Source organism: Aspergillus steynii (genome assembly GCF_002849105.1).
Source record: "Aspergillus steynii IBT 23096 chromosome Unknown P170scaffold_3, whole genome shotgun sequence".
In the NCBI taxonomy this organism is placed as follows: Eukaryota; Fungi; Ascomycota; class Eurotiomycetes; order Eurotiales; family Aspergillaceae; genus Aspergillus; species Aspergillus steynii.
The window spans coordinates 3632919-3645356 of record NW_020194400.1 but is presented as its reverse complement, the minus strand read 5'-3'; the positions used below and the strand labels follow the sequence as shown (position 1 = coordinate 3645356).

The following is a 12438-nucleotide window of genomic DNA, read 5'->3' as shown; positions in this document are numbered from 1 at the left end:
ATATAATTATTAACACTCTATTTAATTAAATAAATACCTATAATTTCGAGGACTTCGCAAATCAGGTGGTAATTAGGGCTTTCTAGGTATATAGCCCTAGAATTAAGGTAAATACCCGATTACCTTGTTTTTGAGGCAGATAAAATATTAATATAAAATTATAGAATATAAATATAATAATATAATTTAAATAATATTTTATTTTTATAGGGATTTAAAAGTTTTAAATTAATTATTCTAAAATTTTTAATTAATGTTTAGATATTCCCTATAGAGATTAACATAAGTAATTTATAATAATCACTAAATAATAATTAATTATTATAAATATAGGTATCTGCAGCAGTATCAAATACCTAATTAAGACTAGCGTATTTTTCTTGTCTTATTAAAGTTAAAGCTATTATAATTAAATTACTTAAAAATTTATTATTTTAATTCATTACTTAATTCATTAATTTCAAGCGATTTTTTGTAGTTTTAAACACTATATAAAATTTAGGGTTTCTAGAGGCTTTATTAAATTATTAAATAGTCTCAGGATCACATGACTAATTTTCTGGTTTCTTTACTTCTTTAATAAATTATTAATATAAAAATATTAATTAAATTTATAATAGCCTCTATTAGGGTCTAATTAACAGGGGTAGTTTTGTTTCTTTTTAGGAGTTCTAAGGTTAAATTTAGGGCTTAGGGTATTTTCTAAAATATCTTTTTTAAAAATTACCTAAGCGATTCAGCTCAGTTAATTTAAATATTTAAATATTAGGAATATTTTTATATAATCTCTGAATCATTTAATCATATCAAAAAATAACAGTATTTTATTATATAATTTAATTTTATTATTTAATTTTTCGCTCTTAAAGAATTGCGGTTTGCTATTTTGCTGCCATTTTTGGTGGCAGGTACTGCTAAAAATGGCCGCCTTTCAGTAACATCCCTCTGCTATATTCCTGTTTCCTTTAATCATACATTAGCTTACTTACCGCTTCTGCCTTAGGCTGCTATTATATGGGTGTTTATATCTTGGCTTCCTGAGGGCTTATTTATTACTTTACTATTATTTATTATATTTTTATAAGGGTACCAAAAATAGCCTTTTTTATCCCGCCTGTTATACTCTGGCCAGTATCTAGCTGTTATAGTTATAAATATCTTTTTTCTAACTATCTTTTATTTAATATTCTCTTTTTTTTTAATTTAATTATTATTCTAAAGTTTTCCCTATCCTTATATTTCTGTGTTATATATTTAGTTATATATTAAAATATTTTAAATCTTTTAGTAGTTTTTTTTTATAGTTAGTATAATCTCCTGACTATATATTATTATCAGAGGTCTAATATTAGTAACTACTAAATTATAAGTGATTCCTTTTATATTTCTCCTATTAATATTAATAGTAACAGACTATTTAAGCCTGACTTTTTTAAAACTAATCTTATTAAGCCGGAGTGTTCTCTTTTAGCTAGTTAAAATATTACTAGAAAAAAGTTAAGTCTAAGTACTAGGATAAAACTGTTATAATTAAATATATTAAATATAGAGTGTGTTTACCAGGCCTTATACTAACTTTCAGATAATAATATAGATAAGGACCTGGCCTAAATACTAAAGAATTATAACTGATTTAATAATATAAAAAAGCTAAAATTTTAACTAAAAAGGTATTAGACTTAATAAATAACTAAAATTTTATTAAAAGATTATAGCAAGATATTATTAATTAACTAACATACTTTATCTCAGGTTCTGCTAAATTAAAATAAAGGAGTGGTGTGCTAATCTAAAATAGGAGGATATAAAAGATATACTATGTGAGATATCTTTAAATAATATATATTAATTTTTTAATTAATATCTGAAGCTAGAGTACAGTCCTAATAGCTGCTATTAGAAAGACTATATAAAGGCTAGTGCCCTGGAGGCGGATTGGAAGTACTTTCGAATTTACTATATACAGGTTACTAAACATGAGATAAGCAAAGAGATGAGTGAAGCAGTTCGCATGGTTTGTTTTTGTTTTTTTTTTTTTTTGTTTTTGTTTTTTTTTTTTTTTTGTTTTTTTTTTTTTTTTTTTTGTTTTTTTTTTTTTTTTTTTTTTTTTTTTTTTTTTTTTTTTTTTTTTTTTTAAATCTCCCTGTCATCTTAATGAGGCTTGCTCTGACAAGAACAGACAGGGTATAAGGCACTTGGTCAATAAGCATGGCCTTAATAAATAACCGCGTGTAAGTACCCCAGTGTATATTAAAGATATAGTCCTATTTAATAAGATAATTCTTTAAACCCAGGAAAAGCGATTCCACCTGGGGTTTTAGCGGATTATTTTATATTTATATAATATTATTAGATTATTTACTGTCAACCGGAAACAGATAATACTTTATTTTTAATTTAAATATTTATAATTATTATTTTAGTAAGATCCGCGCGGAGGACCTCTAGTACTAATAATAGAACTTAAGCTTTAGTTTATAAAAAGTGTTCTGGGTATGTTAAAGCTGTAAGTATTATCCGGTATTATATATCTACCTATTATATGGCTTGTTAGACTAACTGGCTAATTAAAAACATATTTTTACTATCTGAAATTATTTATAGTATATTATTTATTTTTAGCCCGCATGTCCTGCTCTTTAATATATTATTTTATATTTATATATTTAAAGCGCCTTACTTAACCTTAATAGAAGATTTATAGAGGCTATTTATTAAAGATGGCTAATAAAAAATATTACTCCCTTTAAAAAAAAAATAAATAATTACTATATTTTCCTGAAGATTAATATAATTTATAGTTAGTTATATATTTTATAAAAGATATTTATAAATAAAAGTATACTTAATATATAGCTCAGAATATCTAGTAAGATACACGGCTTCCTTAATTATTTTTTTTCTTACTAATTCTAATACAGAAGAGGTGATTTGTTTAATAAGAGTAGTAAATAAACTATAAACCCTTAAAGTTCTCTTCCCTTAATAATAGATAAACTAAGTCTTTTGTCCAGGCTTTGTTAGTAAAGTATAATATAACATAATTATAGCTCACGCTACTAGCAGAATATTTATTAAATATTATTATCTCTGTTAATATACTGGCTTATAAGAGATTATATATAGTTTTAATCCTAATAAGGAGTTCTTAAAGACTGTAACCCAGATAAATTATTAGATTAATTAGTGGTAATTATAATATCTGAGCAATACTGACTGGGAATTAGTAGAAAAGAAACTAGAACTATAATCAGTTATATACTAGTAATTTAAGCTAGATTCTTAATACAGCAGCTACTTTTATAAGCTAGTATTATAAGTAATACTAGAGAATTAAAAATATAAAGTTTATAATTTATATTAATATCTATAAAAAAATAGTAGAAAGAAATATAATATAATTTTAGTTAAAAACAAGTAATAATTAATATTAAATAGTAATTAACTAGTAAAGCTGTCAGTAACAAGCCCGCACGCGAGATATTATAAAAAAGGTTTATAATACTACCGGAGCAGATTCTTCTTATAAAGATATTTTTTATTTAGCCCACTATTAATTTATTAGAGGATAAGTAAACATAACATAATAAAGCTATTACTACTAGAATATAATATTATAGTTTTTAAGAGAGTAGGCCCCTTTAAAAATAATAGAAGTACTCTGCATCATCTGATAATAATAATATAGTTCCATCTCTGCTAGCTCAAAAGATAAAGTCTGATGCGCCGCTAACTGCGTTGTCGGAGAAGGAATATACCTCTGGCAGGAAAGATATTCCGAATGCGGAACAAATATTCACATACTTCTAATGTCCTAAGGTATACTCTGACTATAATAGAGTAAAGAGGTATTTTAAATTATTATATTTAATAGACTAAAAATGTAATTTTTGTGATCTGTCTGTCCTGCACAAGATATACTTACAGAGGCATGCTGGGGATATATATAGCCTTTAAACATAAGTATCAGGTTCTACTGATCTAATACTTAAAGCCTTTGCCTATTTTATTTATATGTTTTTTTTTCTTAAACTTAATTAGTAAAGATATTATTGGATTGGTTGCTGTTTTGTTAGAGAGTATTTTATTTGCCGTGATTATCTAGAGCCTTCGCAACAGATTGTACTTGTTTCTTAGATGTCCAGCCCGTGACAATCGAATAATGTTGACCATGTCCCGGCGCCTTCGTGTCTTATCAGGTAAACATGGACCCTGAGCTGACGCTTCGTTTTTTGCTGGCGCTAGGAGCACAGGGCGTCGAGGAATTTCATTATTTGGAGTCATACTGCAAGCATGAAGTTCGCTGATCAAGTAGAGCATCCACCTGTTGAATCATATCCGTTTTAAATTTCCTCGTGGATGCTCACATACATAATAGGAAAATGTTTGATAGTAGTGTGTTGCATAAAACTATTCACTGAGCTTTCTGCATGTTTGCCACTATATTTGACTCTGGTTGGACAGCCGTTGCCGGCTGCTGACGCCTCCTAAACAAACAAAGAAAATGCTCTCATATGACTGAGAACCCAATCCTTGGCATGGACGCATGTTTTTGTTGGTTTGAATTTGTGCGCGGGTATTTGGAACAGCCTGGAAAGTTTGAGAGTATTTTATTATTTAAGGCAGCTAATGCTATATTGCTCCATTTCTTGATCCCGCGACCGGGCTTTGATATGTTCTCCAGAGTACTTTGATTCCTGCATAAGACGGATAACTTCTGAGGAGGGTAGAGTCTAGATAATTGTGGGGGGGGGCTTAATTTGAGTTACCATGAGTGGACACCCCCCCAAGAGCTGAACTGTATGCTCGAAACAGGTCTTAGTTTGACCATGGCGGTTTACTGGTTTACTGAACAGACCACGTAGAAAAATGCGCCCGCGGTTTTTGCCTGGTCCCCCTATCAAACAAAAATCTACCGCCGAGGTCTCATATCACGTTTATTCCTTAATACCTCGGCACTCCCCATTCTACCGCAAGAAAATTTAAGCCTTATTCACGTGCACTTTTAACTTCATATCCGATTACTAGGAACCTGCAAGTTTTCTCATCGATAACAGAATATCGACTTTGGACTAGCGCTACTCTGATTAACCAAAATATGGGCGCCAATCAAGCTCGTAATCCGTAAGCGCGGACATGTGGGCGCCAAGGTGCTTACACTCTTTTTCGAACTAACTATATACTCCAGCGACCGGCGAGAGCCGATAACAAGATCAGATCACAACTGGTAGAATATGCACAACAGAAGCGATATTAGTGCGAGAAAAAAGGCGACAACAGTCCATGCTGTATCCCAACCGAAAAGGAACCTAGCAGCAACAACCACGCCTAGTAATTTAGCGACCAACAAAGGCAAAGTCATGTGACGCTTATCTAGCGCCCAACCTTCGCTGACAAGCCCATTACCCCTTTTTCTTCCTAAGACATGAAAATTTTCTCATTATTCATATTCGATTTGTCTCCTTTGATAGCGACTTGCAAGCGAAGGTAAGTTCTCACGTATCACAGCCCTAGAGTGCTTCCTGCTATAAACGCAAAGAATACACACGCACCGTTGAGAAGTCTGTTGAAGATACATTTGGACGAGCTATTTAAAACTGCTAAGGATTGTCATTCAGCACAGCTGAAAACCAGGTAAAACCGAAGCACCGCAGTAGGTTTGTGTGCTCTTTCTCTGCATTCCAGACTGATCAGATGTGTTCTGGAACAGTTATTGACTTGAGTTAATGTCCCTGTCTCTTTGATGTTATGTCGAGCAGACACGAACTTGATTCTATAATGGGAAGTACAATCCACGGTAGATATACCAATCAATTGCTAATTGACAAAGCAGGAAAGCAAGGCCGTAAAAGCCGCCCAGAATGAGTTGAACGGGTTTGAAGCAATGAGTCTTCTACTGGGTGATTATGGAGATAAGCTCGAGATTACTGGAGAGGTGGTCAAAGCTGCAGTAAGAAATGAGAGGAGTGGTCCTAAAGTGCTGGCTTTGCTGCTTGAGGAACGAGGGGACAAGGTTAGGATTACCGAAGAGGTAGTTAAGGCTGCAGTGAGAAATCAGTGGAGCGGAGAGAGTCTGCTGGCTTTACTCCTTGACAAACGAGGTGGTGAGGTCAAGATTACTGAAGGTGTGCTAAAGACAGCAGCTGCAAACGAGTCAAGTGGAAAAATGCTGTTGACGCTTCTTGAAAACTCCCATGATGTTATAGGCATCAAGGCCAAAATGATCATATATGGATACGGAAGCTCCAGGGTACCGGATACAGTCTCCAGGAGATCGCCAATCTTCTGTTGGACGAAGTGCAGGACTCTCTTTGGATATTTTTCGAACCAACCGAAATTGCTTGTTTTGTGATCCAACCAAATAGGCATGTTCCGCGATGCTCACATCGGTATTGTTCAGAACAGCAATATTTATTAGAGGACCCACGAGGGTGGTTGTCCAAGCAGGAACCGGCAGCTGGCGACTTTAAAGATGTGCTTGAGATAGTTGAAGAACTTTGTGGTCTGGCTGGAATAGGCCCAACGGCGCGAACAGAATCTGACTGGGTTGGGTTCGTTGAACTCCACGAGGATAATCAGTCGGCTGTCGTGTCCTATATACTAGCTACTGACGAAATCCCCATGTTCAGTGTTGACCGTCTCTGGTCGCGTATATCTCAGGCCCTGGAAAAGTTATGCTGTGCAGCTGGCCTAATACAGGCGAGGGATCTATGCTGCAACTCATTTACCTTTCTACGGCTTCGAAACGAGAATCTTGAAGCGCCAGCCAAACCCCTCGGAGAAGTAGTTCGAGTAGGTTTCCAGCTTCAAAAGTAGATAACTGATACAACAATACACTGCACGGCATTGTAAACAATCTTTTAGTAATGTTGCTTCTATGGTACTTATATAGTTTGCTCGGTGGTAGCAGACCCGCGAGGAGCCTCGTCCTGAATGGCTGAACATATAAGTTGGAACCTCCGTAATTTATTATAGATAAACTCCATATGTACTTCCGTAATCCCATTCAATTATCTATTTGTTGCATGAGCGAATATACTTACATTGACTGTAAGTTAAATCTAACTGAGCGGGTATCTTTCGGCCTTATTAATGTTAGACTAGGGGAAGCATTCGTCGTGGTTGTTCTAGGACAAGTTCCGACGCACATAACAGTTGCTTCGGGAATCCGCGACGGAAGACTCGCTTGGCCTATTTCCAGGCCTCGACGGCCTCGATGCCCTATTCCTAAGTAATATCTGTAGCGTACTGCCTACCACTGGTTTCACACCAGTGGGTAGGCCACACCGATTTGCAATTTCACAGCAGTTTGCAAGAAATTAATGTTATTTCCTTTTAAGTTCAGAAACGTAGGCCTGGAATAGAAACCCGGAGCTTACCAGTCATGCCCAGTCCTTACTGGTTGACAGCTTCATCGTGTACTCATGGCAACAGTTTACTGTATCCACATGGCCTTCATCTAACATCTAGCTACGGAGGCAATGTCAGTATAGCAGGCACGGCGGCAAGAAAGCGAATACGCATAAGAATACGAGCACTCCCGCCCGACGAAACCACTAAGGCGACACGAGCTCCGTCGGCCTACCGAGCCAATTTCCAGTTGGGATTTTGTTCTTTAGGGCTCATCGGGAACGGGGGGCGTTGTTCCAGACCCATAGGGCCCTAAACTGGCGTACTAAATATAATCCTTTCAAACATTATTTAGCACACTAATCCGTGCAAGGAAATTGAAGACTGCACCGAATGGTCGAAGCTGGCATTCTGCACGCTCCTTAGTCAAGCCAAGACTTGAGCGCCGTTAGCGCCTTTAATATGCTACGGTGGAGCTCTGCCAGTCTACGGAGAAAGTCCGACAGGCGTGCTTCTCTAGTTGGGATTCTCGAAATTTGCGCAAGGTGCAAAGGAGAGGAGTGTCTCGGGCTAATAGTGTTCCGGATACAGAGGAACTGCCGGTAGTTATTGTACGGGAACTGCCGACCATTGTAATGACAAGGGGGATTGCGTTATCTAGAGTTCCCGCGAAGAAGTGGTGATTCTCTCGATTTATCTAACTGTCACCACTGCTGTCCTCCCCGGGCGAGCTTTTTGTACAATATTTTCCTATTATTTATGATAGCAATTTAAAGGACACTGAGAGAGGCTACGGAGAGCGTGTGTTCAGAATAGCGATCCAGAAAGCAAAATCGTGTAGTCAAAGGGATAGGTCTTTCACGGACTCTCGAATCTACCCTGCTAGGAAGGATCGATTTCGAGGTTACTGATTAGGGCCGGATGTGAGCTCCGATATAGCGATTTCTACATCCTGGCATAAAATGACGTTTCTATATCTTGACTATTCTAAACATACTAAAACTCCGGCGTGCCATGAAGTACCATTCCGCCGTTGGAAGACAAACACAAGCTGCACAAACTGCTTGATCATTTGAAGAATCTTGACTGACGGACTTGGGATGATTCCGTAGGACGAAGATCATTGCCTGATTTGCACGCTGTAGTGGGCAAGGCTAGGATTGCACGATTCCTCTAGCTGCCCACATGCCGCCTGGTAATAGCGGATCTCATAATGGAAGGCCATTAGCTACGGCCCCAAATTACAAGTTATCGACCGCAGAGAATCCATCCTGCCCAAGTTCGTATCACCCTGTGCTGTATATGGAAGCAAAAATAGACATGACACAAACGACTACTAGATTTGGAAGAACAATTTATAAAAGCCTTAAGACTTGTAATTGATATTGAACGCGCGAAACTTATTTGAAAAAATCCTCGTCCCCAATAAAGCGAAAGAGCTAGGTAGAGCGCCTGTGCGAAAACTGTCTTGTAGTTGACTAGGAAAAATTTGGCTATGGTTGAAAGCTGGCCTGGGGCGCGGCTAAATCACACTTAAGCGTGCCAATTTTTCCTCTAGTTTCAAGTCAAAACAGTGCCGAGACGACTCTAATTCGAAATGGGTTCAAATGGATGGCCTCATCTAGAACGTCTTTTAAACATAGCGGAAACCATTTGAGAAAAAAACACATGATACATTAGGAAATTTGGTGCCGAGAAGCTGTCGAATTAGGAACTAGACCAAATCTTGGCGTTTTGATCCTTGAACACTTTGTTTCGGATAGATAGTAAAGCAGGTTCTGGAAACCCTCAGCGCCAAAGTAGCTGAGCTCCAGGCAAACCTATAAAGTGCCCTTCTGTCCGCTGGTGAACTTGTTGGTCTCCTATGACACCCCATTAACATTCGCTCTTTCTTTTTCTTATCCAGCTCTACCTGGTGTAGATCTTTACCGCTCTTCGCACATTCCTTTTTGTGTATCTTCGATAGTCCAATCATTCGTTCAAAGAAAATGAAGCACTCTGCTCTTGTTGCGCTTACTGCGGCCTTGGTCCAATCTGCTTCGGCTCACTATATTTTCAGTAAGCTGGTCTTGAATGGTGTGGCCTCTAGTGATTGGCAGTATATTCGCCAGACCACGCGCACGGAGAACTACATGCCCACCAAGTATTCTAATACCTTCGACAACTTGACCCCTAACGACAATGACTTCCGCTGCAACCTGGGCTCGTTTAGTAATGCCGCTAATACTGAAGTCGCCGAAGTCGCTGCTGGCGATACTATTGCTATAAAGCTATTCTACGACAGCAGCATTGCTCACCCTGGACCTGGCCAAGTTTGTATGTTCCTACCGGGTTCTATCTACTTGTCTATATTTAATTTACTAATTACTTCTCGGTGTTTAGATATGTCTAAGGCCCCCACCGGCAACGTCAAGGAGTACGAAGGCGACGGCGAGTGGTTTAAGATCTGGGAGCAGACTCTGTGCAACGAGAATGGCGACCTTACTACCGATGCGTGGTGCACCTACGGTGATTCTCAGTTTGAGTTTCAGATCCCTGCGGATACCTCGGCCGGTGAATACCTGATTCGGGCTGAGCATGTCGGTCTCCATGGTGCTCAGGACAACGAGGCCGAGTTCTTCTACAGGTAAGTATTATCTGACCTGCTGGATTCATCTATATTAAAGACATTGTCTAACCATGCGCCGCAGCTGCGCTCAGGTCAAGGTCACCGGTTCCGGCAACGGCTCACCGAGCATCACCTACCAGATCCCGGGTCTTTACAACCAGAACATGAAGCTGTTCAACGGTGCTAACCTCTGGATGGACTCCTCCAATGACATTAATGCCGATATCCAGGATACCCCCATCGGTGATGCTGTCTTCAACTAAGCCATGGTTCTCTGGACGCTTATCCAACCATCCACCACTGCGGTAACCCTGTCACGCCCACCCGAGCCCTTGAAAAGCAACATACTTGTGCTGATGGAGAACGATGCACACGAAGGAGTATTAGATTTGGATAGCACCGCAGGAGGAATGCCCGACAAGGTTAACGTCTTTGGCTGGTACGTACTCATTGAAGGCATAGGCGTCTTTAAGTTAAAATTATGTGGAGCCACAGCGATCGCATGGTATAATTAATCCATCCATCAATTCAGCGACCAATCCCAAATTGAAGGTACTAGATCTGTAATCATGGGTAATCGAACCAAAATTTGTAGAATTAGCGATTACTCAATCAAGCAAGCAGGAGAAGAAGTTTAGGCTACGCATAATCTTAGTAACCCAGAACGTCCAAAAGCTGAATTATATCTTGAACCACCGCCGGATAGCACGTACCTGGCCTTGGTTCAAGTAGTTGCAACGGAACTCCCCAGCGATAGTAGCCATTGTTGCTTCCACACTAGCAATAGAAACCCTCGGGGTAGTATGAACACCCGAATTAGACCGCGTCGTAATTACTGCTTGGTCTTAGATCAAGTCGAATAAGGGCTGGGCTTCTTGTAATAAAGTCTCATCAATAAATACTGGACTACTAGGCTAGCCTAGTTAATAAACCACTGAAAGGACCTATACCCAGGAAGTGAGATCGGTCTATAGACCTAAAAACAGATACCTGTGTAATAGATCCCGAAAGCGTAGAAGTCATATAATATAACCGCTTTAAAGACCTAAGTCGCACGTTGAACCTAGCCCACGCTTCGCAAAGCCCACCAAGGGATTAGATTAATGATCTATTATTGTAGTTGTAGGACGAGATACCATCGCTGACGCTGTCGCCCAACAGCACATACTCCATAAAAGGATCAATGTCTTTGGCTTCGCCCTCAAGAATATCATCTTCGGCGTTGATGGTAAGCTCCTGGGTGTTATCGGTGTATAGAGAAACTTTTTCCAACATCGGTGATAAGGTCCTGGTCGAAGAAAAGCTGACCGATATATAAGGAGTGGGAAGAGTAGAGGCCGGAGATTGTACCGTTAGCCAACGCGATTGTCTTGTTAGCATTATGGGTCAAGACTGCAGATTTACATTAGCTGTTCAAATTTCCAGACTAGGGATTACTGGAAGGCGCAAATACCGTGAACATAGGTTACGCGGCCGGTGTAGTGTCCAGGGAAGATAGACTAGAATATTACCACACCATTGTTATCGGACTTCTAGATTCCTCGCAGAAATATGATATTCAGGTTCGCATTACAGTCCTTGCCGTTGGTGCTGGCCTCGACACCGGAGTAAATACCCTAGTAGACTCAGCATTTTCGCTCTCTATATGATATTAGAGGGCTTGGAACACTCACAGTGGCATTGCAATACCATATATCTATATAGACTTGAGGTTCAGGCTCGCATGTGGTGGAATCGATGATCTGGATATCCAACCAGAGGGGAACACCACGTTGGGTCCTCGGCGATGTTCGGGCGCACGTATTCGCCAGAAACATCTGCTTATTGTAAACGAGAGCTATTTGGAACAAAAGGAATACATATCAAACCTACAGTAAGGACCCTCCGTAGTGTCTTCGGCCAAAGCACAGGTGGATTCGGATTTGAACAAGTATTCGTATTCAGGGTTGTAGTATTGAGTCATTCCCTCTAAATCAGAATGATGGGATTCATTCAGCGCGGACTCGAACGAGCGCCCTTTAAGCTTTGCGACTAACGAAAGTAATTTGAGTTAGTGAGCCATGCGCATCTATAATACTACATACCAGTAGAAAGTCCGAGGCTGCGACGAAGGTGTTGGACGGTTTTGTTGCGGCGTTTAACACTGCGGGCGGTATGGCCACGGGCCTTGAGAGTGTTATCACAGTGTCCAAGGCTTCGCTTCTCGACTGGAGTGCGCTTGTTAAAGGCAGCTCGCTCAGCAGCTTCGGCCTTTACGTCGTGCGCAGGATGGGCAAAGGCTGAGCCGAAGATAGCCATTCCAGCAAGGATGAGAGATGTAATTTGAACCATAATTACTGAAAGTTTTGTAAAACTAGCCAATTAGGAAGACCCGTGCTGAGGGAAAGATAAGGTTGATAAAAATGAAGCTTCACGACGTGACCTCTGGAACCTACTTATATGTTCTTCTAACCTACGAGTTACGCAAGTCAGGTATGTTC

At 38.9% G+C, this 12438-nt stretch overlaps 3 protein-coding genes across 3 annotated transcripts; 2 read left to right on the top strand and 1 right to left on the bottom strand.

Annotated features, from left to right (window-relative positions):
• Positions 1 to 5431: 5431 nt before the first annotated feature.
• P170DRAFT_464077 (uncharacterized protein) lies at positions 5432 to 6816 on the top strand (the record flags this gene model as incomplete). Its single annotated transcript, XM_024852220.1, has 4 exons — positions 5432 to 5634; positions 5711 to 5781; positions 5834 to 6125; positions 6215 to 6816. Exons 2-4 carry the CDS (start codon positions 5749 to 5751, stop codon positions 6814 to 6816), a joined length of 927 nt encoding a protein of 308 aa, XP_024706376.1. The 5' UTR covers positions 5432 to 5634; positions 5711 to 5748.
• Positions 6817 to 9251: 2435 nt separating this feature from the next.
• Positions 9252 to 10447, top strand: P170DRAFT_406631 (lytic polysaccharide monooxygenase auxiliary activity family 9 protein). The gene is made up of 3 exons (XM_024846641.1): positions 9252 to 9666; positions 9733 to 9976; positions 10041 to 10447. The coding sequence occupies exons 1-3, from the start codon at positions 9339 to 9341 to the stop codon at positions 10219 to 10221; spliced, it is 753 nt and encodes a 250-aa protein (XP_024706375.1). The 5' UTR covers positions 9252 to 9338; the 3' UTR covers positions 10222 to 10447.
• A 606-nt stretch (positions 10448 to 11053) lies between these two features.
• Positions 11054 to 12289, bottom strand: P170DRAFT_446221 (aromatic compound dioxygenase; the record flags this gene model as incomplete). The annotated part of the gene is made up of 6 exons (XM_024850777.1): positions 11054 to 11194; positions 11232 to 11350; positions 11532 to 11574; positions 11632 to 11737; positions 11827 to 11989; positions 12043 to 12289. 6 exons carry the CDS (start codon positions 12287 to 12289, stop codon positions 11054 to 11056), a joined length of 819 nt encoding a protein of 272 aa, XP_024706374.1.
• Between the last annotated feature and the right edge of the window lie 149 nt (positions 12290 to 12438).

Coding starts and splice junctions, on each gene's coding strand:
- P170DRAFT_406631 (XM_024846641.1), top strand. CDS start 9,339: ATGAAGCACTCTGCTCTTGTTGCGCTTACTGCGGCCTTGGTCCAATCT. Junction 9,667..9,732: donor CCCTGGACCTGGCCAAGTTT/GTATGTTCCTAC, acceptor CTCGGTGTTTAG/ATATGTCTAAGGCCCCCACC. Junction 9,977..10,040: donor GAGGCCGAGTTCTTCTACAG/GTAAGTATTATC, acceptor CATGCGCCGCAG/CTGCGCTCAGGTCAAGGTCA.